Raw genomic sequence first — 24,422 nt, 5'->3', positions numbered from 1 at the left:
TGGCAAGTGACCGGTTTCAAGTGATTTTCATATGTTTGAATGTGCTACATACACATACACTGCTGAAATTCCCAATGCCCAGCAATAACAAGATACACTCCTCCCTCCTGCTTACCTCCCTCTCCCCTGCCATATATCTAATTCAGCCTTGTCTTATCGTGTGTATGGTCACTCTGACACTGACCTCTGAGACTGCTCAGACTGAGGACAACAAACACTTCGACTTAGCATCTGCTGCTGAGAGAAGAACAGGGAATCGAAAGAAAGGTGGAATCCAAATTAAACAGGTGTTAAAGGAGATGGGAGGAAAAGAGAAGAAGATTTTAAACATTGCTAAATATGAAGTGTAAGTAGAAACTGAGTGAGTGTGGTGAGTCAGGATTTATACACAGTATTGTGGAAGTCCTTGTTGCTATTTAGTGTCTGCAATTAAATTCTGCTTCGTCAGGGTATATTGCAGAGTCTTGCACTTATTAAACTTGAGATAACAGCTGACACTGTGAATATTACAAAAACAAGACACACAGATATGTCCAGTTTGACCATTTTTTTGGGAATAAATGATTAGCATATGTAAAGATTTTCTAGCTTCCTGTTTGCATTTGCATATGTGTGTTCATGTACCATGAGGGTATTCATCCAAGTGTAATTTTACACTTTGGCATTTGCATTCAAGCTGCTGCAGGAGTGATGATAATGAAAGAAGGGAACAACAGGATTGACATTATAGACATTCTCTCACTTCCTCTTAAATTCTTTTTTGGGTGTCTGGATGTTACGGCAGAAAAAGGAATTCAATTATTTGTCATCTGCTGCTCTATTTTGAGGGCACTTGCAGCTGTTGTGTTTTTCATACCTGATTCGACTGATCATTAGGTAGTGAACTGAATCGAGGGAGTTGAAATTGTTTAAATAAATGAACGAATTAAGCTGAACACATCATGTAGTAATATAATAAATCATATTCAATGGGATTTGGTTTAAACATAAACTACAGTTTACAGTCATGTGTGTATATATTTTATATTTTTAAAAAAATTTCAGTTTTTATTAGCTGATACATTAATGTGAACTTTGGGAGTATATATATATTTATGACTGTTATTTCTGTAGAATGCACCTGGTGGGATTCTACTTGGTTTATGCCTGGGAGCCCCTGAGCTATAGATAGAGCGCATGCTTTGAAGTAGCTTATCATGTCTCCACAACACAAATCTTTATCCACCCATATGCTTTCCAGTATAAACTGTCAATCAAAATTAATGGCAAGGAAACTGCTCTAGTTTCCTAAATGTTTTGACTGCAAACTGAGCTGCTACTGAGATGAAATCATTTTCACTGCTAACTCTATGTGCAAATGCATCTAATATCATTTTTAATGCATTAGTCTAAGTTATGATATATATATATATTTTCCTTTCCCAAATAACATCTGAGCAAAAACTTATGTTACTCACACTATTGACTGCGCTGCATGTTGATATTTAATCTCCGGCTGATTTAAATCTCTTTCACCGATGTTGAATATGAAAAGCTAATACAGTGTTTAATGCTGGTTGGAATGTTGATTTAGAAAATGATAGGAATAAATGCATTTGTAATCACTTATCAAACAGGTAATGGTGTGAATGTAGTAATATGAAGATGAATTATAAATATATTTATATTTTATTTATAAAAATAGGTGGTTTTATACTTGGAAGCAATTATAGTTACAGGACTGAAATAGTCTTTTAGTATTTTCTGAAATCTCTTTGGAAAAGATTTTTGCATTTTGTGACACAGTGTACGGCTGTATTTGAACATATCTTTGTTTCACAAACATGAAACAAGCTCCTATACGTGCTCTAACAAAATAATGTCAGAGAAAGGCAGAGAAAGAGACAGATAGAGAGAGAGAACAACGGAGACAGAGTTACAGAGAGAGACAGAAAGACAGACACCGGCTCACCACTATTTTCTGTTATAAAATAGATGTGTTGACAGACGTACAGTTTATCTTTGATCACAGTGGCAAGAACAATCCAAAGCCTTTCAATACAGCATAAAAAAAATCAAATGACAGACATTAACATAGCACACAGTCCCATGTCTTGACCAACAAACTTTCAGGGGGTTATATTACAATAAGTGCAAGGAAATAAATGACAGTGAAGAATATCAACAATGATATACTACTAACCTTCTTTTTAAAATCACAGTATTGCATCATTGTATTATTTGGCACTTTGGTTATAAATTAGATTCAAGTAAATAGTTATTGTCTTTAACAAGCCTTTAACAAGAACAATTATGTACTAAGAATTTCTTTTTAACAACAATGGTAGTACTACATATCTGTCAGCATATCTATCTTGACTTTTAGTAACAACTGCTTAGGGACTGGAACAGTACCACTTAACATCTTTGTCATTGCTGTGGATCTCGGTTAAGTTCAGGCGCCAGAGCTGATTCAGGATTATATGGGATAAAAATAGAACATCATTCATTAAGTACTTTGTTGGGGAAGCCTCCCAGTGCACCAAGACTAGTCCATACTTGGAGTCTGAACATTGTGTTCCTTGCATTTGTGGAATATTCCAGGACAGTATGTATGTATGTACACTATCATGTCCCAGTTGGTACCTTGTTCATGACTAATTAACTGGGGCTGTGTGACCTTTACTGAGGTTGTGCCTTGGGATTGTAATGTAAACTACAGCATTTTGAGACATAGAATGCTACACTTCTTTAATTATTATAGACACTCTTCTGGTTAGAAAATCCCCACTCACCCTTTAACGCATGATCTTTTTATATAGTCAGTTTAATACATTAACTGAATAGATATATGTAATATATTCAGGAAATGATGTCCTGGTGGATACTATTCCATCTGTTCATAGTCTATAATCCTAGTGGCAACAGTTCACTAATCTTTCACATTTCACACAAGTTATTGTGATTTCACATTTGCTTGCTATCATTCTGCCAGCACAGGTATTGCATTTACATTTACATTTACTGTATTTGGCAGCTGCAATTATCTAGATCAATTTACATACTTACATTTATCTCATTTATACAGCTGAGCACTTGAAAGTTAAGGGCCCAACAGTGGCAACATTCCTGTCACTGACACTGCCCCTGTATTGCATGTTAAGGAGAGCAGGGGCTAACTGATGACAAAATGTTTATGAAATTCTGTGATTCCTTTTGTACTCCAGAGGTCAGCATCATCAAGTACTGTTTCCATGGTTAACGCCTACTGAGCCATATTTAGTTCCTGAGGACTTCACTCAGCTGAATCAAACCTAGTGTTAATCATGTGGTTTATTCATCTCAGCTAGTGGAAGACATTTTTCCTATGTTACTCTGGAATCACATCCAGATAAGATCAGTAATGCTTTAATAATCATCTATTTATAATTCATTAATCATTCATAATTGGTTCAATTATCATAAATACATTTAAAAACATTCACTCCTTTATCCACTCATTAACATTAACATACTGACAGGTGACATACATAACATTAATTATCTCATTGCATTGAAGCAAGTCAAGGGGTGGGATATATTAGGCAGCAAAATAATATTTCTTGAAGCTGATGTGCTGGAAGTCAGGGTCATGGGTAACAGGGTCATGCGCATCTATGGCTTACTGATGCATGTGAGGAATAAGGGCTAGTCTATATGGTATGATTTTAATTGCTTCACATATGGCTGCATAGCCCCAGACCCTTCAGAGTGCCCATGCTGACCCCTGCCCACCATGGAAAGCACCTACAATGGAAATGTGAGCATCAGAACTGGAATACAGAGCCCTAGAAGAAGGTGGGCTGGTCTGATAAATCACATATTCCTTTGCATCTTGTGGATAGCCATGTCACGTACCTGGAGAAGCAATGGCACCATTGGTGGATGCAGATTGATGCTCTGGGCATCTAAAGTTCTGCTGGGAATTCCAGAGTCCTGCCATTCCTGTGGACGATACCGCATACCATCTACCAACACAATGTTGCAGACCAAGTATACCCTTGCATGGCAACTGTATTCCTCAAAGGCAGTGGCCTCATTCAGTTCCTTTCACACTGCAAAAAATGTTCAGGAATGGATTGAAGAACTGAAGTGTTCAAGGTGATGACTTGGCTTCCAATTTCCCCTTGGCTTCCCCTTAATCCAATAGAGCATCTATGGGATATACTGTACTGAACAAACATAATCTATGGAAGCTACATCTCACAACTTACTGGACGTGGCACCAGATACAGCATGCCTTTAGGTTTTGTGAAGTCCATGCCTAGACAGGTCAGAGCTGTTTTGGTGGCACAAGAGTGACTTACACTATATTAGGCTGGTGGTTGTAATATAAATCATCTCCCACTGAAGCAAACAAAGACCTGGCTGATGACCTCAACACCTTCTACTGCAGGTTTGAGAACATCACACCTCCCATCCAACCCAGCACACTGACTGACATCACATCTCTGGGAACCCCATTAACAACTCCTATCAGCACTCAAGTTGCACTCACGATTTGTGAAGAGGATGTGAATCGGCTCTTTCAGAGACAGAAGACAAGGAAAGCCCCCGGCCCAGACAGGGTCTCCCCCTCCTGTCTCAAAGCATGTGCTGATCAACTGGCTCCTATTTTCACCCATATCTTCAACAGATCGCTGGAGCTGTGTGAAGTCCCCTCCTGCTTTAAACTCTCCACAATCGTCCCGGTCCCCAAGAAACCCTCCATCACTGGACTGAATGACTACAGGCCTGTCACTCTGACATCTGTTGTCATGAAGACCTTTGAACAGCTGGTATTGGCCCACCTAAAGACTGTCACAGAACAGATGCTGGATCCCCTACAGTTTACCTACTGTGCAAACAGATCAGTGGACGACACAGTCAACATTGGACTGCACTACAATCTGCAACACCTGGACTGCCCAGGGACATATGCCCGGATTCTGTTTGTTGACATTAGTTTGGCTTTTAATACAATAATCCCGGAAATTCTCCACTCCAAACTCCTAAGGCTCACTATCCCCCCTTCCATCTGTCAGTGGATCACCAGCTTCCTGACAGACAGGAAACAACAGGTGAGACTGGGAGGTGTCACCTCCAGCATTCGGACAATCAGCACTGGCGCTCCACAGGGATGTGTCCTCTCCCCACTGCTATTCTCCCTCTACACTAACGACTGCACTTCAAGTGACCAAACTGTTAAACTCCTGAAATTTGCAGATGATACTGCGCTCATTGGTCTCATCCAAACTGGTGATGAGCCTGCATACTGACAGGAGGTGAAGCGGCTGGTGCTATGGTGCAGTCAGAACAGTCTAGAGCTAAACACCCTCAAAACTGTGGAGATGATAGTGGACTTTAGGAAAGACCCCTCAACACTACTCCCCCTCACAATATCCAACAGTGTCATCTGTGGAGGCCTTCAAGTTTCTGGGCACTACCATTTCCCAAGACCTGAAATTGGAGTGCAACATAAACTCCATCATCAAAAAAGCCCAGCAGAGGATGTACTTTCTACGTCAATTAAGGAAGTATGTCTGTCACAGGAGCTGTTGATGCTGTTCTACACTGCAGTCATTGAATCTGTCCTGTTGGAATCTGTCCAGATGGAATCTGTCCATCTGGTTTGGTGCAGCAACAAAACAGGACAGGGACAGACTGCAACGCACGGTTAGAACAGCAGAAAAAATAATTGGCGCCCCCCTGCCCACTCTCCAGGACTTGTAGGACACAAGAACCAGAAACCAGGCAGGGAAAATCACTACTGACCCTTCTCACCCTGGACACATCCTCTTTCAGCTCCTCCTTTCTGGCAGGCATTACAGAACTTTGCTTACTAAAACTGCCAGACAGGAACAGTTTCTTTCACCAGACAATCACCCTGATCAACAACTCACCATAATTATATTCACTGCTTCTTATCATAAGTACTGCATTATCAGGACTGTCAGTCTTCAAATCATCTGTATATTAAACACTGCTGCTGCTGTATATTGCACAAAAAGCATAATATTACACAATATTGTGATTTGCACTCCCACACTTTATGTACATAACTAATCATTCATATTCTGTATTCATATTTTATATACTGTATTTTATTCATTCTATATTCATATTTTATACTCATTCGGTCTATATTGTATCTCATCGTCTGCATTGTTTTCTTGTATAGTATAGTGTTATTTATGTCTGTACCTTTTAGAATCAAAAACAGCTGGAACCAAATTCTTTGTGTGTGTCAACACACCTGGCCAATAAATCTGATTCTGATTCTGACTCTGATAAAAGCTGATCAGTATTAAAATGAATTTAAACATTAATCAACACAATTATTAACAAAATAATAATAAATATAGCAGTCACGATATTGTCATCAACAGAATCATCAAATCTCTTTACTTCTTTTTCTGCAGCTGGGAAATTTCAGAAGGCAAGCACAGAACATGTGGTCTCTCTGATGCAGTGAGTTCACCTGTGCCACATTCTGCATGTCTGGGTAAACATGTCCCAGTGGGTGGGGAAGGTAGGAAAACAGCCATTGGTCGCATGGATTTCTTCCGACACCTGGAAAGAGTGGAGACTCTTCGCTGCTACTGGGAGCTCAAACATATTCAGTTGGAGGGTCTGGGGCAGGTATGACTATAACAGATGAATAATCAGAAACTACCAAATACCCATATGGCCTTATCTGTCAGTTGCTATATTACTCCTTTGTCCTGAGTTTTTTATGTTTTCACAATGTCCATTTGGGTTTTTCAGTTACTGTAAATGTGAGTGTGTAAGAGTAAGAGTAATGCACTGCAATGAACTTTTCATCCCATCCAAAATGTCTTTCTATCTTATGTCTAGTATTCGAGAGATATTATCCAGATTCCTCATGACCCTGACAAGAATAAAGAATAAACTACCGAAGATGTATATATGAAATTAGGTATATATAAATTGACTACTGAATAATAATAATAGTAATAGTAATAATAATAATAATAATAATAATAATAATAATAATAATAATAATAATAATAATATAAGGATTTGTTTTTTCACCTGTGTTGTCCTTTTTACTTTTTTGTTTAAAAAATGTTTACTCTATTTACTGAATACAATACTTTAATATAAATAACTAAAAGGCTGATTAATAGAGTTCCAGAGCAAGAGAAAGCGCATTATGTGGTTAAGTTTTGTTTGTTATTTCTGTTTTTTTTTCACTAAACGATTTTTACAGAACACCACTAGGGGGGGCTGTCATGCTGTTCCCAATTCAGTTCTTATTACGGTTCCTAATTCAGTCATTTTGGTAGGAAGTATCAGAATACAATATATTATGAGTGATGGACAGTTAAACAATTACAATTATGTGGAGTATTCATTCATTAGGGGATACTTTTGGTGCCATGTGTAAGTGGTAATACAGAAGATTCATGAGATTTGGACAGTGGTGGTTCAGTAATTAAGGTACTTGGTTTGTGTGTATAAAGTTGTGGGTTCACACCTCAGCACTGCCAGTCTGCTACTGTTTTGTGTGTGTGTGTGTGTGTGTGTGTGTGTGTGTGTGTGTGTGTCTGTTTGTGCGTGTGTGTATGTTGAAACTGCTGAAGAGTGTTAAAGATCTTGGTTGTATTAGCAGGTCTCTCCTGATACCATATGATACCTAGTCTTGCTATTGAAGTTACCCTTTACAATTAAGTAACCGGAAAAAGAACCCAAATGTTTGCTTTGGATTTTGGCTGCTGTAGAATGACTAATGCTTTTTGGGTGTGCACCATCAGTATTTGTGAATTAGATTTTCACTTTAGCCTTTAGTTAGAGCCCTGTAACCTCTAATACATTTGATATATAGACACATACTTCAGCTAAAGAGTACTGACTGCCTTTAATCAAGGCCATGAATGTATAAATTTATATCAGTTTGTATAGATTGGTTGTTAGTGTGTGTGTGTGTGTGTGTGTGTGTGTGTGTGTGTGTGTGTGTGTTTGTGTGTGTGAATTTAAGTGCAAGTGTGCAAGTGCAATGGAATGACTGAGCACTTTAAGTGCTGCGTCTAATGTTAAAGGATACACTGGGTCCGCTTCAGCACCGTACGTTCTCTCAGAGGCCGAGTTCCACCTGTCTGACACTTGTCTCTGTGACTGACACATTCTCTGCTCCTTATAGAGAGGTGGACTGGGGGGTCTGGGGTTAATTCTGTTTCTCTTTCAGAATCTGTGGCTTGGCCACACCGTTGATGTCAACAACTAGACTACAGTTAATGTAGAGCTGAAAAAGCGGGAGGTAGGGATACATAGGGGATTAAAAGTGTCATTAAAATAAAGTTGGTGCACAGGCAGAGGCTCACCCATAGTTGTGAAGTTGGTTACCATGGAGAACCTTTTGCGTGATAAAGTGGTTTGGATTGTGGGTAGTGTGTGCTTAGTCGTATCCATTTTATGGAGAAGGTTTTGGAGTTTATTTACCCACAAGAGAAAACAAGACAAGTCAACAGGAAGCACATCACTTTACTCACAGGTAACACACATGCCTTCATTTATCCCTACAGGAGTTTTTTACAAGTGGCAAAGTGAGCAATGAATGATAGTGTGGAGAGTTTCAATATACTGTATTTGTGCTAAATAGAAGAGAAAACTGTGTAATGCACGGTCTAACAGCACATAGTATGTGAGCTGCCAGCTGTGGAAGCCTCCATGCCTGCTTTGGTTACTCAGTGATGAGTCAAATAATTCAGACATTCATATGCACATTCATCATGTGATAGAGGTTAGCAGGTTCAACAGTGAGGCTCTGCTGTCTCCAATCAAATAATATAGTTTGGGTTGTAATATGTTAACCATTTACAGTTTACACTTTATGAACTTTACATGAATAATCAGACACTAGTACCTGCATTCAAACATGATTAAAAATGATCTAATGAGGAGTTACAACATGTACTAATCACGAGTGATGATATGTGAATTCCGGTGTGACTAATGACCACCTATAGAGTGACTAATGACCACTATAAAGTATATGTTAGTACGTTTGCTAGTTATGTTATGTATGATCTATAAGAAAGAATATAAATTCACTTTGAATCATGCCAAATTGTTTATTTAATTAGCCACATTCAGCTACGTCCACGAACATCATTGGATGGCGCTGGATTACTCTTAGAATTCACATCGATCATTCTTATTGAACACAGAAAGACGTTCAAATAGCAAAAACCAACCCTTTTTGCATCATTCTCCATCCATTTCTTTTCAAATCCCACTGCAGTACTAGTAGACAGTGTAGTGTCTCGTGCCTGGGGCTCTGCTCCTTCACCCAAAAGGGTGAACACGTCAATATATATTCTTTCTTAAAGAGCATGTTTAATTGAAATTATGTTTTAATTAATACATTACCTCACAAACATGTACTATCATATATAAGGTGGACCTTATTCACACATAAATTTCTAAGACTTACATTGTAGTTTAAGGTTAGCTAATTAGTTAATTAGTGTGATTAGTATATTTTTTCACACATCATTATTTCGTATTTTAGTAAGTATTCATTGAGGTATTAGTGCTGATTATTCATGTACTCTTAACGTACCGCTTGTGCTCCAGTTTTAGGTGTCTTGGGTGTGTCGTGTTTAATTTTTCTCTCATATTTGTGTAAAGGTGCTGTCTGTACATGTAACCTGGTGTTATAAAGCCTTTTAATCACTAACATGCTTTGAGAAATTTGCTTTTGAACTTTAATCACACACAAGCAGAGATTCAGAGGCTTGTTCCCCAAAAGTAAAGTTGCATAAAACAATTGGATAAAATTGGATAATAAAAGGTATAATAGTGTATGAGCCCCTAGTTTTACAATACTATTCATCATCCTTATATCCATCTAGCTGCTGCATACTAATAATGCAAATAAATAAAAAAATAAATAAGAGTGACATGAAACATAAAGCAGAGACAGAAACGCAGCTGTGCTGAAGACTAGACATGCAGCGGCTAAATGGAGCATCGAGGTAAAGGATACAAAAAGGAAAAGTACTTCATGTGAATGTGGCAGAATAACAGACCATTTTTTAAGTAACTGTAACTGCAGATCTGTCTGATCCGTGAGCATAATTGTATTTAATTATCCTGGATTAACTGAAATACCACAATCCAGCCAGTAAAACCACAGCTAGGTGCATAGTTAACATAATTATTATACATAGAGATTAATTTAAAGGTATGGAGTTGAAGATCCTGTAAAGTTGAAAATAAGAGTGAGTTTAAATTACAGTAGGTGATCAAAGGTAACCAGATTTGTCATGGGTGTATGGGGTGACCTCGGTTAGTGTTATACAAGTCCAGCCTTCTGATTAGCTCTTTGTTTTTTAAGGAGGACGAGGATATGGAGGCATTTGCTTATTCATAATTCTTGGAAGATAAAATTTTAATTCGAGTTAAATTATAAATGAAACTATGCTGGGAATTTACAAAGTAAGCAAAGTGAATGAAGGCATGGTTGGTTCAGAATCTATTATATAGTCTAAGGAATGAGCTGAAGGTTTGTGGAGAACATCATGTTCAGGTGGAACAGGATCATCAGCAATGCTGAGCACAGGTCTCTCACTTCTGACTGTCAGAAGCAGGTGGCCCTGTGTTATACCTTTCACTCATTTAAACATAGTCGATTCCTGCCTGCTGAAGCCTCCAAAAACTTCAGGCAGATGGTTTCATACTAATTGCACTGCAAACATATATGAAATACTAAAAACATAACATATAATATTATAAGCATACAGTATTATAAATGTATTATAAATCAATATGTTTGTATTCCAGCAGGGTGTTCTATATTTCAGTAAAATCTACAGAACTGAGCTGTAAAATTAAAGATAATAAGTAATCATTTATTGTAGTCATAATAATAAAATCATCACTGCAATTATATTGATTGCTTAATTGCACTTAATTGTTACTTAATTGTGAAAGGAGAGCTTTTCACATGTATGCATGTATGTACATCATTACACAAACAAACAACATATAAATAATATGTTCATATTGCTTCAAATTCAATAATAATAATAATAATAATAATGAAGTCATTATTATTATATTATTGTTATTATATATTAGAAGCACTTTTGATAATTCTAATAAAAAATAAAATAACTTAACAACAAACAAAAAACATCCAGAAATAAAAATTAACAGATTATTCAATATGTTATTGATAAAGAGTTGTTCTGTGTTGGTTTATGGAGGAGACACCATCAAATAATGAAACTGAAACTAATAATTACTTGAATTAATTAGTTATGCATATTTGCTATTAAAATACTGTCTAGTCCTTATAGACTACTAACTATCTGCAATCATGTAAAATTACATTTGCAATGTCATAATTGGCAGAAATATTATCAGTAGTGGCTGCAGTACAGTCAGTGGTGGTGTGTTTACCACCTGTGTGCCAGACACCGCTTTCAGCACTGGACAAGTGTTTGCCAGAGTTTCTTTGGGACTCCCTCCTGTCAGCTCATACATTTCTACACTGCAGCCCTGCACATGCCCACTGTGTTTTTGCACAGAGGACCTGGTGCCTGTCAGTGCACATATCAGTTAGATAACTAAATTGAGCCCAATGAGATGTGTTGAGGGGAAAAGACAGGAGAGTGGGGGGTGGAGCAGATATTTAGTTACCTTCTTCTGCCCTCTCAAACACTAAAATAGCACTTGACCTCTATGTACGCATGCTTGGACCTTTACCAACCTTATGCAAACAATCACATTCTCTAAACATATCACATTCACATACACTTCTATCCAGAAACTCTATGCAGTTTACAGGCCTTGTAAAGTCAGGAGGTTTTTAAACAGGCTGAATTAAACATAACATGACACACTCAGTTCAACCTCTGTTGCTACAGATATTCCTCCTTCTGTTACTCACTTAAACAAATGAATGCACTCTTAGGTTGCGTCTCAATCAGCTCTCTAGGACAATATGTCAAAAATCACTGGTTGGACCCTGAATCACTACAACACTAGGACAGTGATTTCCGGTTACATTTTTATTTCCTTATCAGTCATTGTAAAAACTCAAACAAATGAAATATTTAATTACACTTAATAACACGTAAGAGTCCTTATAATCAAACAAACTGTATATAGAACATCAAATAAAGTTATAAACCGTTAAATTAGGTAAGCATTTAAGAGCTACAACTGAGCTGATAGTTTTAGGAAAACATGACATCATTTCCAGTACAGGAACATAGTTCCATCAGTGTGCCCTGTTTTTTGTGGTGCATTTGGGAATTTTTTTTAAGACGGACACTAAGCTTACTTGTAGATCAGTGAATGAGTGTCTGAGTGACACTGAGTAGTGAAAGAGCTATTTAGTACCACACCAAGTTTTTAGGGTGGCATGGAATCTTGTGTGTGTGTGTGTGTGTGTGTGTGTGTGTGTGTGTGTGTGTGTGTGTGTGTGTGTGTGTGTGTGTGGTTGTGTGGTTGTGCTTATCTGCTGCCCTCCACTGGTGAATCAGTAAAAGGTCAGTGTTTTGCTGAGCACATTAAAACATGATAAATTTATCTAGATCAGGAGTGTCCGGTCTTATCCGGATCGGGTGCAGGGATGTGTGTAGCTTGTCATTCCTAAGTCTACTGAAAGTTAAGATCAACTGAATAAACAGGTGGAATAAGGTGTGGCTTCTGCTGGATTGGAATAAAAACCTGCACCCACAGTGGCCCATGCAGATAAGATTTGAAACCCCTGAACTAGATAAATGTTAATTTTGCAATTCCTTTGACATAAAAGATTTTCTTTCAGTTGGTACATAACCATTGTTTTGTTTTTTTTGTTTTTTACAAGACATCATGTTTCACATCAAAACAACCAAATCACGTTTTCACATTCAGTTATTAGCAACTTTAATCTAGAGTAAGAGACTTCTGCTGTTGTAGCCCATCTACCTCAAGCTGCCAAGTGTGCTGCATTTGTTTGCATTACTGTAGACTTCCTGACAGCCTGAACCAGTCTAGTATAAGTTTCATTATAGCAAGAGGGGTGTTTATTGCCTGGACTGTGTCTAAATCTGGGCAGATCAATTTAAGCTCTTGTACAGAGGTGGTAAATGACAGACAGACTCTGCACCTTCGCAGTATGCTGTACATTTATAGCATGAATATAATAATCCCACATAAAGCTGATTGCCTTTTTAAAAAAGCCATATGATTTATGATATGACTAAACAAATGTACAAGTATGAGACCTACAAGTTATACAGTAAGTGACTAATGCAAGTAAACATCCTTATTGAATTTCATCCAATCGGTCCACAGTAAATTTTTCCTCAATTTGCCCTAACACACCTACTCCGGTTCTCTGACAGACACATTTCTGTCTGTGTGTTCAGCAACAGGACATGGGTCCTGTCCTGAATGAAAGCAACATCCTGGTGTAACACACACACACACCAGAACTTATAAAACAATAGACACATACTGTATGTGTGTACAAATGAACCAAGGATTTAAGAAGAGTTACTGCACCTGATATTTATATCTATATCCTTTTACTTAAAGTACATTATCTGTTCCAAACCAAATAATGTACTAAGTGTTTCTTAGTGTCAAATCCATGTTCTTCTGCATCACTCTTTTAAGCTCTGGTTACAGAGTTGTAGCAAAGGGAGCAATAGTGGCAATGAAGGAACTAAAATCCTTGTTGACCGTAGAAGTTAAATAATATTTGGCTGAACCTTTTTTGCATTGACAGAAAGAGAGATTGAGCAAACTCACACCTGACTCCTGGCCTCACAGCAGGATCGGCAGAGGAGTCTCACATGATCCACTTCAGCACAGACCAATCAGCAGCAGCCAAAAGATGACTTTATAAATGTTAGAACTGTGGGGTTGAGAGTAGATATAACAAAAGGAAATGAACAGGGAATGAATAAACAATATAGTTGAAGACAAACAAGTTTTTACAACAGCATTCCTTAGGACAGGTATTTCTTGCATTTGCAACATCTTTTGTAAGTGCAACTGGAAGTTGAGCTCAAGTTTTATAACATCTCCAGCCAAGGTTTTTTACCCAAAATCCCTTATGCACTCTAAAACACCACAGCAATGGGAGCAATAGTGGCAATGGAGAAACTAAAAATCCTTGTTGACTGCAGAAGTTAAATTATATTTGGCTGAACCTGCTTTGCATTGACAGAAAGAGAGATTGACGCACTTAGTTGGCCATAAGCTGTCTGGACACAATTGGTTGTGAGGATTCATCACTGATGGGAAGAACATACATCATGTCCACGTTCAACATTAAATTTCTTTGTCATGTCACATTCCAAAGTGGTGGTTAATGGCTTACATTAAGTTAAACAATAAGTTTTCAAAAGTATTTCTTTTGTTAACTATGGACAATATCGTTATAGAAAAGTTAATATGTGTTTCACATGTATATATCTTCTAAATAAATGGTGAATCAAACAAATTTCTGCTCTCTGAGATGGGGTGGTTGTTCATAAGCATCTAAAATGTTTTAATATTGATTCTAAAAATATAAAATTACTCATTTGGTTATACTGATGGAAAATGTCTGATAAGTCAATTTCCATTCTGCTGCTGCACTGTAACACTAGTGTACTGGAGAAAAGTACCCTACCATTTTAAATAGCATAGGGACAATGAATAAACAGACCAATAAGACCAACAGTCTCAGAGACTAGATGGATTGGAAAGTTATACATTTTTGGAAGCTAGTTGCACAATTTCATCTAAGGACATGGAGTTTATGTTTATAGTGGATGAAATATCTGCAAAGTCTGGGGAGAGATATGAGCAGATTAACTGTTTCACAGTGGCTCTAAATTTACTTTCACAACACTCCATACAGTGGTGTGTATTGTAGCTTCTAACTGTAATAAGCCTTTCCTTCCAACCTTTCTACATTTTGTAGTATTATGGCTTGGTATCAAAAAAGGAGATTCATTTTTGGGGAGAGGATTTTTTCATGATGATCATTTATCACGACTTGCCATAAATTCCCGATAGGACTGAGGTCTGCCACTGCATCAGGTTTAAATTCTTCACTTCAAACCATTCCAGTGTAGCTTTATCAGTGTCTGCCGGCATTTAATGTTCTGCCTTTCACCTATTTTTCTATTTCCTGAAGTTCCTTTTTCATGTTTGCCTGTGCAATATATCGATGGATTAAAATAACTAGTATTAATAGTTATTAATATAATTATATAAATATGATTTTAGGGGAAAATAAAATTGCAACCTTAAGTACACATATATGTGTTTACAAAGTCTGACATATGAAAAATGTGCCTCTATCTTTTCTCCAAACTATTTTAACAAGCCTGTGGTTATAATTGTTATTCCTTACTATATTTTATCACTTAGTAAACAATAAAATATCCTGTCATTATTTTTATAAACAGCAGAAGAGTGTCATGTATGAAACTATATTTTGTATTTTTTGTTCTCATTTAACACATTTGGAAAATGGCTAAAGTAGGATGTATTCTGCCATCTACTGCTTTATGTATTTATATACAGTATCATCTATTGCTGAAAACATAGATAGATAAATACAAAAAAATTACACGATAATATTAGTTTTCCTGTTCTTTCTTTTCTTTGCCCCTGTGCAGCTGAAAGAGAAAGAATGCACGGAGAAGCCAAATGTTTGCTTAAAGTTGTTGAAATCCCAGAAGAAGAAACCTCCAGATGAAACAGGTAAATGCAAATCCAACGTCTATGTGATTCATGTTGTTAGGAAATTTAGTCTTGGATGTGTAATTAAATGTTGAATCTTCAGCATATCATTATAAACCTTGTGTTTTTATATCTTTTAAGGTGCAGCCCAGGATGACTTGGAAAAGGTACAAACACTCAACCAACAGAACTCTAGCCTTCACCGTGGCAATGCTGAAGCCAATGCTAGCGTAACAGGACTTTTGGATTTTATCCAAGATAAGACAGAATTACAAACAGAAGAAGAGAATGAAAAAGAAGAGCTTCAAGTAGAGGAAAATGAGGCAAGCAGTAAGGAAAATAAAGATATTCCCATAGAATCCAAGATAAATGAAAAAATAGAGACCAGCAAAGAAGGAAAGCATCAGAGAACAGAAAGAAAAGATGGTTTGAGTGTCCCTGAGGTGCCTTCTTTACTCCTGTCAACCTGTGACTTTAGTCAAGAACATGCAGTGCCCCAGAAAAGGTACTAAAAGATCCTATATTAAACACCTTTAGTAAGGACTTTAAACTAACTGATGATACTATTTAGAAAAAGTCTGCATAATCTAATGCATTTGTGCTTTGTGTTTGTGTAGCTATAATGAACACACAGAGCCAGTTTCAAGTACTAAGAGACGAGTCGAGAATCTGGAGAAAGATGATCTAAAGAAAAGCAGAGTGGAGGAAAGGTCAGAGGAGGTGGAAAAAAGTGAGGAAGAAACACAGCATAGAGAGGGAGCAACAAAAGTGGAGCCAGAGAAACCTGAGGAGGGAAGGAAACAAAGAGAACTGATGCCGGAAGAGTACATCATAGGTAGAATGCTACAACACAGTCACCAATGGCTGTTTATTTGGACAGTTCTTTCTCAATCATTTCTGCTTATTGCTCTGTCCTCCAGATTGTTCACCTCCTCCTCCAGCACCCTTTGACCACCGCGTGGTGACAACCAAAACCCAACATATAGCTGCCTATTATACCATCAACAGAGAGGAAATGCTTGGAGGGTAAGCTACAGAATTGCAGATAGACTGGATGATTAAAAGTTTATATCCAGATCTTTCTGGATGATTAAAAGTTTATGCTTTTTCACCAGAAGCAAGATAAGTAAGTGAACAGTCAGGACACTAAAATACCAGGGTATAATTATACCAGGGTATAATTTAGTTTATTGCATACATAAGAACAGCCTGAGCACTCCTCAAGTGAACAAAGGACAGGATTGTATATATCAAGAGTAAGAAAAAAATCTAAGTAAATCATAACCTTGCTCTTAAATTGTTAAATCTTGTATCTTTCATCATAACCCCTAATGAACAATGTGCAGGGAATCTTCAAAGATACAAAAAGCTTTCAGTAAATTAACCTGAAATTAACTTTAATATGGTACTCATGCATTGTTTAATGCAGTACTCTAAGAGATCTACTCCTCTAGATCGCCAAACAGCTGAGTCACTTCCTGTCTTCAAACAATGATCTACCTCTAAAGTAATAAATACAGTGAGGAAAATAAGTATTTGAACACCCTGCTATTTTGCAGGTTCTCCCACTTGGAAATCATGGAGGGGTCTGAAATTGTCATCGTAGGTGCATGTCCACTGTGAGAGACATAATCTAAAAAAAAAAAAAAATCCAGAAATCACAATATATGATTTTTTTAACTATTTATTTGTATGATACGGCTGCAAATAAGTATTTGAACACCTGTCTATCAGCTAGAATTCTGACCCTCAAATACCTGTTAGTCTGCCTTTAAAATGTCCACCTCCACTCCATTTATTATCCTAAATAAGATGCACCTGTTTGAGGTCGTTAGCTGCATAAAGACACCTGTCCACACCATACAATCAGTAAGAATCCAACTACTAACATGGCCAAGACCAAAGAGCTGTCCAAAGCCACTAGAGACAAAATTGTACACCTCCACAAGGCTGGAAAGGGCTACGGGGAAATTGCCAAGCAGCTTGGTGAAAAAAGGTCCACTGTTGGAGCAATCATTAGAAAATGGAAGAAGCTAAACATGACTGTCAATCTCCCTCAGACTGGGGCTCCATGCAAGATCTCACCTCGTGGGGTCTCAATGATCCTAAGAAAGGTGAGAAATCAGCCCAGAACTACATGGGAGGAGCTGGTCAATGACCTGAAAAGAGCTGGGACCACCGTTTCCAAGGTTACTGTTGGTAATACACTAAGACGTCATGGTTTGAAATCATGCATGGCACGGAAGGTTCCCCTGCTTAAACCAGCACATGTCCAGGCCCGTCTTAAGTTTGCCAATGACCATTTGGATGATCCATAGGAGTCATGGGAGAAAGTCATGTGGTCAGATGAGACCAAAATAGAACTTTTTGGTCATAATTCCACTAAACGTGTTTAGAGGAAGAAGAATGATGAGTACCATCCCAAGAACACCATCCCTACTGTGAAGCATGGGGGTGGTAGCATCATGCTTTGGGGGTGTTTTTCTGCACATGGGACAGGGCGACTGCACTGTATTAAGGAGAGGATGACTGGGGCCATGTATTGCAAGATTTTGGGGAACAACCTCCTTCCCTCAGTTAGAGCATTGAAGATGGGTCGAGGCTGGGTCTTCCAACATGACAATGACCCGAAGCACACAGCCAGGATAACCAAGGAGTGGATCTGTAAGAAACATATCAAGGTTCTGGCATGGCCTAGCCAGTCTCCAGATCTAAACCCAATAGAGAATCTTTGGAGGGAGCTCGATCCGTGGGAAATAAGACTTTCCTTTTGAATGACTTCTTTTCCTCTAACAATTTGGATTTTATGTTTATTACTGAATCCTGGACTAAGGCTGATGATTCAACACCCATTTTTGATCTGGTTCCTGCCGACTGCACATTTTTTAACTCCCCCCGCCCCTCTGGACGAGGTGGTGGTCTTGTGACAATTTTAAAAAATTCTCATCGGACGCGATGTCGACCTGTCCCTATGGATGCCTACTCCAGCTTTGAAGCTCAGCTCCTTCACCTCGATTGGAATGGCCCTGTCTGCTTAGCGGTGATTTATCGCCCCCCTCGCTCAGATAAGGACTTTTTACAGCAACTCACAGACTTGATCGGCAATATTGTTATTAAATTTGATCGATTTTTGCTTGTGGGTGATTTTAATATTCATGTTTGCTGTCAGGGAAATTCTCTATCAAAGGATTTTCTCAACCTCATCGATGCTTTTAATCTGGTACAGTGGATAAATGATCCTACTCATATTTATGGTCATACTTTGGACCTTGTCCTTTCTCATGGGTTCGATATTAATGACATTATTATTTCTGATTTTATGCTTTCGGACCATAAGCCCATTTTATTTTCTATGTCCCTACCCAGTCTTACTTCTGTTTCCACTAAAGCTCAAACTCTGTCCCGCTTCTATTCTCCTCAGTTCAGTACTGATTTTAATCAGTACTTTATAGAGTCCTATGCTGATGTACATTTGGACTCACCGCTATCTGGCCAACATCTCAGTCTATTAAACTCTGTCTGGCTTGATGTGATAAATGTGACTGCTCCACTAAAGCATTTTAAGCCGAAACCTAAATCAGAACTGTGGCACACTGCTGAGACTCGGCTGCTAAGACAAGCCGGTAGAAAGGCCGAGCGGAAGTGGAAAAAGGACAATTTACATATTTCCTTACATCTTATTTTTCGGATTTAATTTTACGTAATCACTCCAGACCAAAGGTGCTGTTTTCAGTAATAAATTCTGTTGTTAACCCAACTGTATGTACTTTGTCTGTAGCCTCTGACACTCTCTGTGAAAGCTTCTTGAGGTTTTTTAATGAAAAAATTGCAAACTTGAGATCTACAGTTAACTCACTTTCCGTTGAACAAATAACACCTTCACTGGCACCTGCCACATGGGAACTAACGGCTTAAGAGTTAAAAATTACCTTTTGGCATTCATTTATTATAGACTTCAAAGCACTTCTGTAAGTCACTCCAAATGCCATAAATGTAAATGTTTAACTAATGAGACAGTCAAAGTATTCCATTGGGTTTGTTTACAGGAATCCTAATTACACTGCAATATATCCTGAAGATTTAATGTCAGTTATTTGTTGGAGCAACTTTAAGGCTTTATAGTGACGTCTCTGCTTTTGAAAGTCTTTTGACTCTCTTTTTGACATGAATTTTAGGATTCAAAGGCTGGTTAGCTCAGTTGGTTAAAGAGTGGTGCTAAAAACGCCAATGTCTTGGATTTGAGCCCCAAACGGGCCACGTGTTTGGGTGGTGTTGGCTCAAATGGTTAAGGCTCTTGGTTTTTGATTGGGGTCTTAACCCTCTCTGCTCCAGGGGTGCTATAGCAGGGCTGACGCCAGCTTCCGAAAAGTTGGGATATGTGAAGAAAGAATTTCACTGTGCTGTTATGTATATGCGACAACTAAAGTCTTCTACTTTATTCTAACACAATGTACACAATGTACACTTCTACTTTATTCTTACACAAGTGTACACAATGTGGTGCGGTCTATGTTGAGGGTTGCTTGAATTGAAATTACACTTCTTGGGATTGAATACTTTCCCTGGTCTTTCATGGCTCAGGACTTGTTGGTAGAAGGTGTGACAGATTATCTTCCCAAAATTTTTGATAATTAAAGCTCAGACTGATGTCTATGATGTTCTATCATGAGGTTTCTTCCTCTGTTCCCTCAACCCGTTTGAATGTATTTGTTTTACTTTCACACCCTTCTTATTATAGTTCTGGAAATATGTCAGTGTATTTCAGACAATGTCAGTAGCAAGCCAGGAAATCCTTGGCTAAAAAGGACAATTTGGGGAACCCTGGATAAGCAATCCCTCTTGGATACTAAGGAAATTGCACCAAAGACTTTACTGTTATAATTCTTGCTTCTCTTAGCTTTCTCAGTATCCTCTTGTTGTGTTGAAGTTTGCTAGAAGCACAGACCATCTTACTTAGGGAATTCTAAAATGGGATTCCTGTGACCTGCTTGAATGCCTGTTTTGCTCCATCACTTAAAATAAAGGCCAAGGCTTTTGAATATTTTAACAACATAGCTTGAAAAAAATTACAAAGTTTAAAATTCAAGTTTATATTCATCCCTAATACCAAGGCTAATGGTGGCAAGGAAAAACTCCCTTAGATGATATTAGGAAGAAACCTTGAAAGGAACCAGACTCAAAAATGAACAGATCCTAATCTGGGTGACATTAGAGAATGTTATTAATTAATTTTTAATGATGGACACTGCACAAAAAGCAGTTCAAACCACCATGCTCTCTAAGTGGTACTGTCCCATGTATCTCCAGGCTGTCCAAAAAGGACCATACTCAGTGAGCATCTCCAAATAATGAGACTGCAACCAGAAGTAGGGTATCAGGAAGGATTAGGTAGTCTGGAGACCAGAAGCAGTCAGGAATCCTGGAAACTCAGGAGTAGCAAGTGTAGCGAGAACGGGCGAGAGAGAGAGAGACAGAGAGAGAGAGAGAGAGAGAGAGAGAGAGAAGTATAAAGTATGCTTGAGATCATATATTGGTTAAGGGCAATACATTGCCTGCCAAGTGCAAGCAGTTAATAAATCTTTGACTTAAAATTTGTGTAAAATTTATTTGGTGTTGCTAGTGGACGCTTCGGAATGGTCCATAAGTGTGTGGAGAATACTTCTGGCCTCACACTGGCAGCTAAGATCATCAAAACCAGGAATCAGAAGGAGAAGGTGATTCGTTTATAGGCTTGCATATCATTTATTGCTGGATATATAATACTTTATAATAGTATATTTGTGTATTTACTATGAAATATTGATTTATTTTGCCTTATCAGGAAGTGGTTAAAAGTGAGATTGAGGTTATGAACCAGCTGAATCATGCTAGCCTCATTCAACTCTATGCTGCTTATGAATCTCGCAATGATATCACTCTCATCATGGAGTAGTAAGTAAATAAAATTTCCTAGATCTCATGCTACTGTATGTCTGTTTGTCTATGTTACATGTAGGTGTGTATTTATTTATGTGTGTGTGATCTCAGTGTTGAGGGAGGAGAATTATTTGACCGCATCATCGATGAGAATTACAATTTGACTGAATTGGACACAGTGCTGTTAATCAGACAGATCACAGAAGGGCTGCAATACATGCACAAGATGTACATACTGCACCTTGACTTGAAGGTAGCACTTACTTACCAACCAACTTAGATGCATAAGTTATTATTAATGAGATCCAAATGAATCTTTGTTGTTTTTTTCAGCCAGAAAATATACTGTGTGTGAGTCGAGAAACAAATAAGATCAAGATCATCGACTTTGGTTTGGCCAGAAGGTTAGTATACTGACAGGAAACATTGGCTAATATCAATATCAGCTCTCTCTCTTAGTCTCTCCCTCCCTCTCTCTCTCTCTCTCTCTCACTCACTCATCTTCCATGCTCTAATTCTTTTCCTTCATCAGATATAAACCAAGGGAGAAGCTCAGAGTGAATTTTGGCACACCTGAATTTCTTGCACCTGAGGTGATCAACTATGAGTTTGTTTCCTTTCCAACAGACATGTGGAGCTTAGGAGTCATTACCTACATGCTGTGAGTCCCAGCTCTCAACATATTGACCTACTTATTTCTAGTAATTAAAGTACAGTACTTTCTTTTCTTTTTTTTTTGGAAACTGAAAAAGATTATTAAGTTTTCCAAACGTGCACCGTGACAGGGGTATCTGCTTGGAATTGGCACAAAATTGAATATACATTGAAACCATCTCCAAAACATCTTAGCTTCAACAGCCTTCAGTTTTTTGATGGGAAGAAATCACATTTTCCACAGCCAATCGGGGAAGAAAACAAGCAATAAAGTGTGACTAACAGAATGAGACAGGAATCAAATAAGAGAAAAATAGAATTTAAGCATAAACACACTTGGATGTTTTTTTGATATATAGGCTATTTTTTTAGCTTAAAGATGGATTTGAATCTTGACTTATGTTGTGAGCACTGTAACAGAGAGAGGGCTGCCGCAAGAAGCTGGCATTCATATAGTATGAGGGCATATCCCAAGGTAGTCTGTGTGGTGGAAATGTCTTGCTACTCGCTTGTTACTCGTCCCAGAGCTATAATCACCTGACCTGGGTTAAAAAGAGTCTCAAGTCTATCTAAAAATAGCTTTTTTCAAGTCTACATTTTGCTGGATGTGCTGGATTCTTTAATTTTAGATGCAGGCTATAGTCATTTTCTTATTATGCTTGTGCTTATAGGCTAAGCGGTCTCTCTCCTTTCCTGGGTGATGATGACAACGAGACACTGAATAACATCCTGGAATGTAAATGGAGCTTCGAAGAAGCCGAGTTTGCAGATATTTCCGATGAAGCCAAAGACTTCATAACACGCCTTCTCATTAAGAGCAAGAGGTGAAGTGTTTTGTGTGTGTTTAACGTGTGTGGGTGGTATTGTTCATTTTAGTGGAGGGTTCATTACAGGGTAATGCTTGTGTTCAATATAGCTGGCGGATGAGTGCATCTCAATCACTTAAACATCCCTGGCTGTCTGATCGATTACTTCACAATCGTCTGCATCAGAAAGTAAGCACCAATACCTCATCTCACTATTTTAGACAGTAGTATAGACTGATAGAGATATCGAGATATATAGAGACTGATATTGTGAGATTTAAACATTTTAAATTTAGCTCCATTTAGGGGATATAAGTTAATAATTTTGATATATGTGTAAGGAGCTTGCCATCTAGTGTTAAACCATTTACTTGTGCTTTGTAGCATGCGTTTAACACTCATAAATGTATTATGTCTGCAGAGGAACAAATGCCACTCTGCACATGCTCCTCCAGCAGAAGGCTAAAACAGGTAACTCACTGTTCTTCAGAAATCTAAACACATGAACGTCTTTCTGCAGACCACTTACTGAAGTTTCAGACTGGGATAAATTGATACATGCTAATGATAACCCTCTTCAATTCTAATAATATTTCAGTGATATCTAATTACAAATGCCATTGAGATCTTATATAAAGTAGTTTCATTCATTCTATTGAATTATTTCTTCCCACTAGACTATATGGACCTTGCCTAGGAATTTGGTGTTAAGTTACAATTGTTTTTTCTACAGAAAACCTTTTTATCCATGTGAAGAACTGGACCAACAACACCGCACCTGAATGCCCTCCAGCTGCTATCTAACAATGTGTATCCATTTCATAACTACTATCAGTAATATACAACACAGTATGAATTCTTCTTTGTAACAATGCCTGAACAACAGCAGAGCATTACGGTCTTTACAGTCCTCCATTTGCTGCAAACAGCCTGCGCACAACCCTGCTGTTGTACATAATTCACCTTTTTCTAATCAAGTCTTATTTCTGTGATACTCTTTATTTTATTGTTTGATATTTATACTGTCATAAAAGTGCTAAAAGATTTTTATTTTACTATATCATTATGTAACGATGATTACTTTCCCTCCATGTCACAAATCCAGCATTTTCCTCATGCTTTTTTCTTGGTTAGATTTGGGAAATACATGGCTTTTGTCTTATTTTGCATTGTATTATTATTATTATGACATAATTTGCCTGAAATAGAACATTTAATTTAGATATTAAGATGTTCATCAAAAAAAAAATAATAATTACACAGTTCCCCTAAAGTAGTTATGAGATATGTTTGCCATGTACAGTAATAGTAGCTTCTTTAACTAGCTTCTTCAACTTAAACTAACTA

The 24,422-nt window shown here is 37.8% G+C and overlaps 1 protein-coding gene across 1 annotated transcript; it reads left to right on the top strand.

The window, feature by feature from the left end:
- The first annotated feature begins 164 nt into the window (after positions 1–164).
- mylk4b (myosin light chain kinase family, member 4b) lies at positions 165–24,135 on the top strand. Its single transcript, XM_060865108.1, has 15 exons — positions 165–346; positions 6,420–6,639; positions 15,636–15,720; positions 15,841–16,204; positions 16,317–16,534; positions 16,620–16,725; positions 21,320–21,413; positions 21,521–21,630; positions 21,727–21,868; positions 21,949–22,019; positions 22,148–22,276; positions 22,941–23,093; positions 23,186–23,264; positions 23,497–23,546; positions 23,809–24,135. Exons 1-14 carry the CDS (start codon positions 165–167, stop codon positions 23,539–23,541), a joined length of 1,998 nt encoding a protein of 665 aa, XP_060721091.1. The 3' UTR covers positions 23,542–23,546; positions 23,809–24,135.
- Positions 24,136–24,422: the final 287 nt, after the last annotated feature.

This window comes from Tachysurus vachellii, chromosome 3 (genome assembly GCF_030014155.1).
Source record: "Tachysurus vachellii isolate PV-2020 chromosome 3, HZAU_Pvac_v1, whole genome shotgun sequence".
In the NCBI taxonomy this organism is placed as follows: Eukaryota; Metazoa; Chordata; class Actinopteri; order Siluriformes; family Bagridae; genus Tachysurus; species Tachysurus vachellii.
Note: the sequence above shows the minus strand (reverse complement) of the source record. Positions and strands in the feature narration are given on the sequence as shown.

Excerpts from the sequence above, each read along its gene's own strand:
- mylk4b (XM_060865108.1), top strand. The coding sequence starts at position 165 with ATGGTCACTCTGACACTGACCTCTGAGACTGCTCAGACTGAGGACAAC. Across the intron at positions 347-6,419 it reads AACATTGCTAAATATGAAGT|CTGGGAAATTTCAGAAGGCA; the intron begins GTAAGTAGAAAC and ends CTTTTTCTGCAG. Across the intron at positions 21,631-21,726 it reads ATCACTCTCATCATGGAGTA|TGTTGAGGGAGGAGAATTAT; the intron begins GTAAGTAAATAA and ends GTGTGATCTCAG.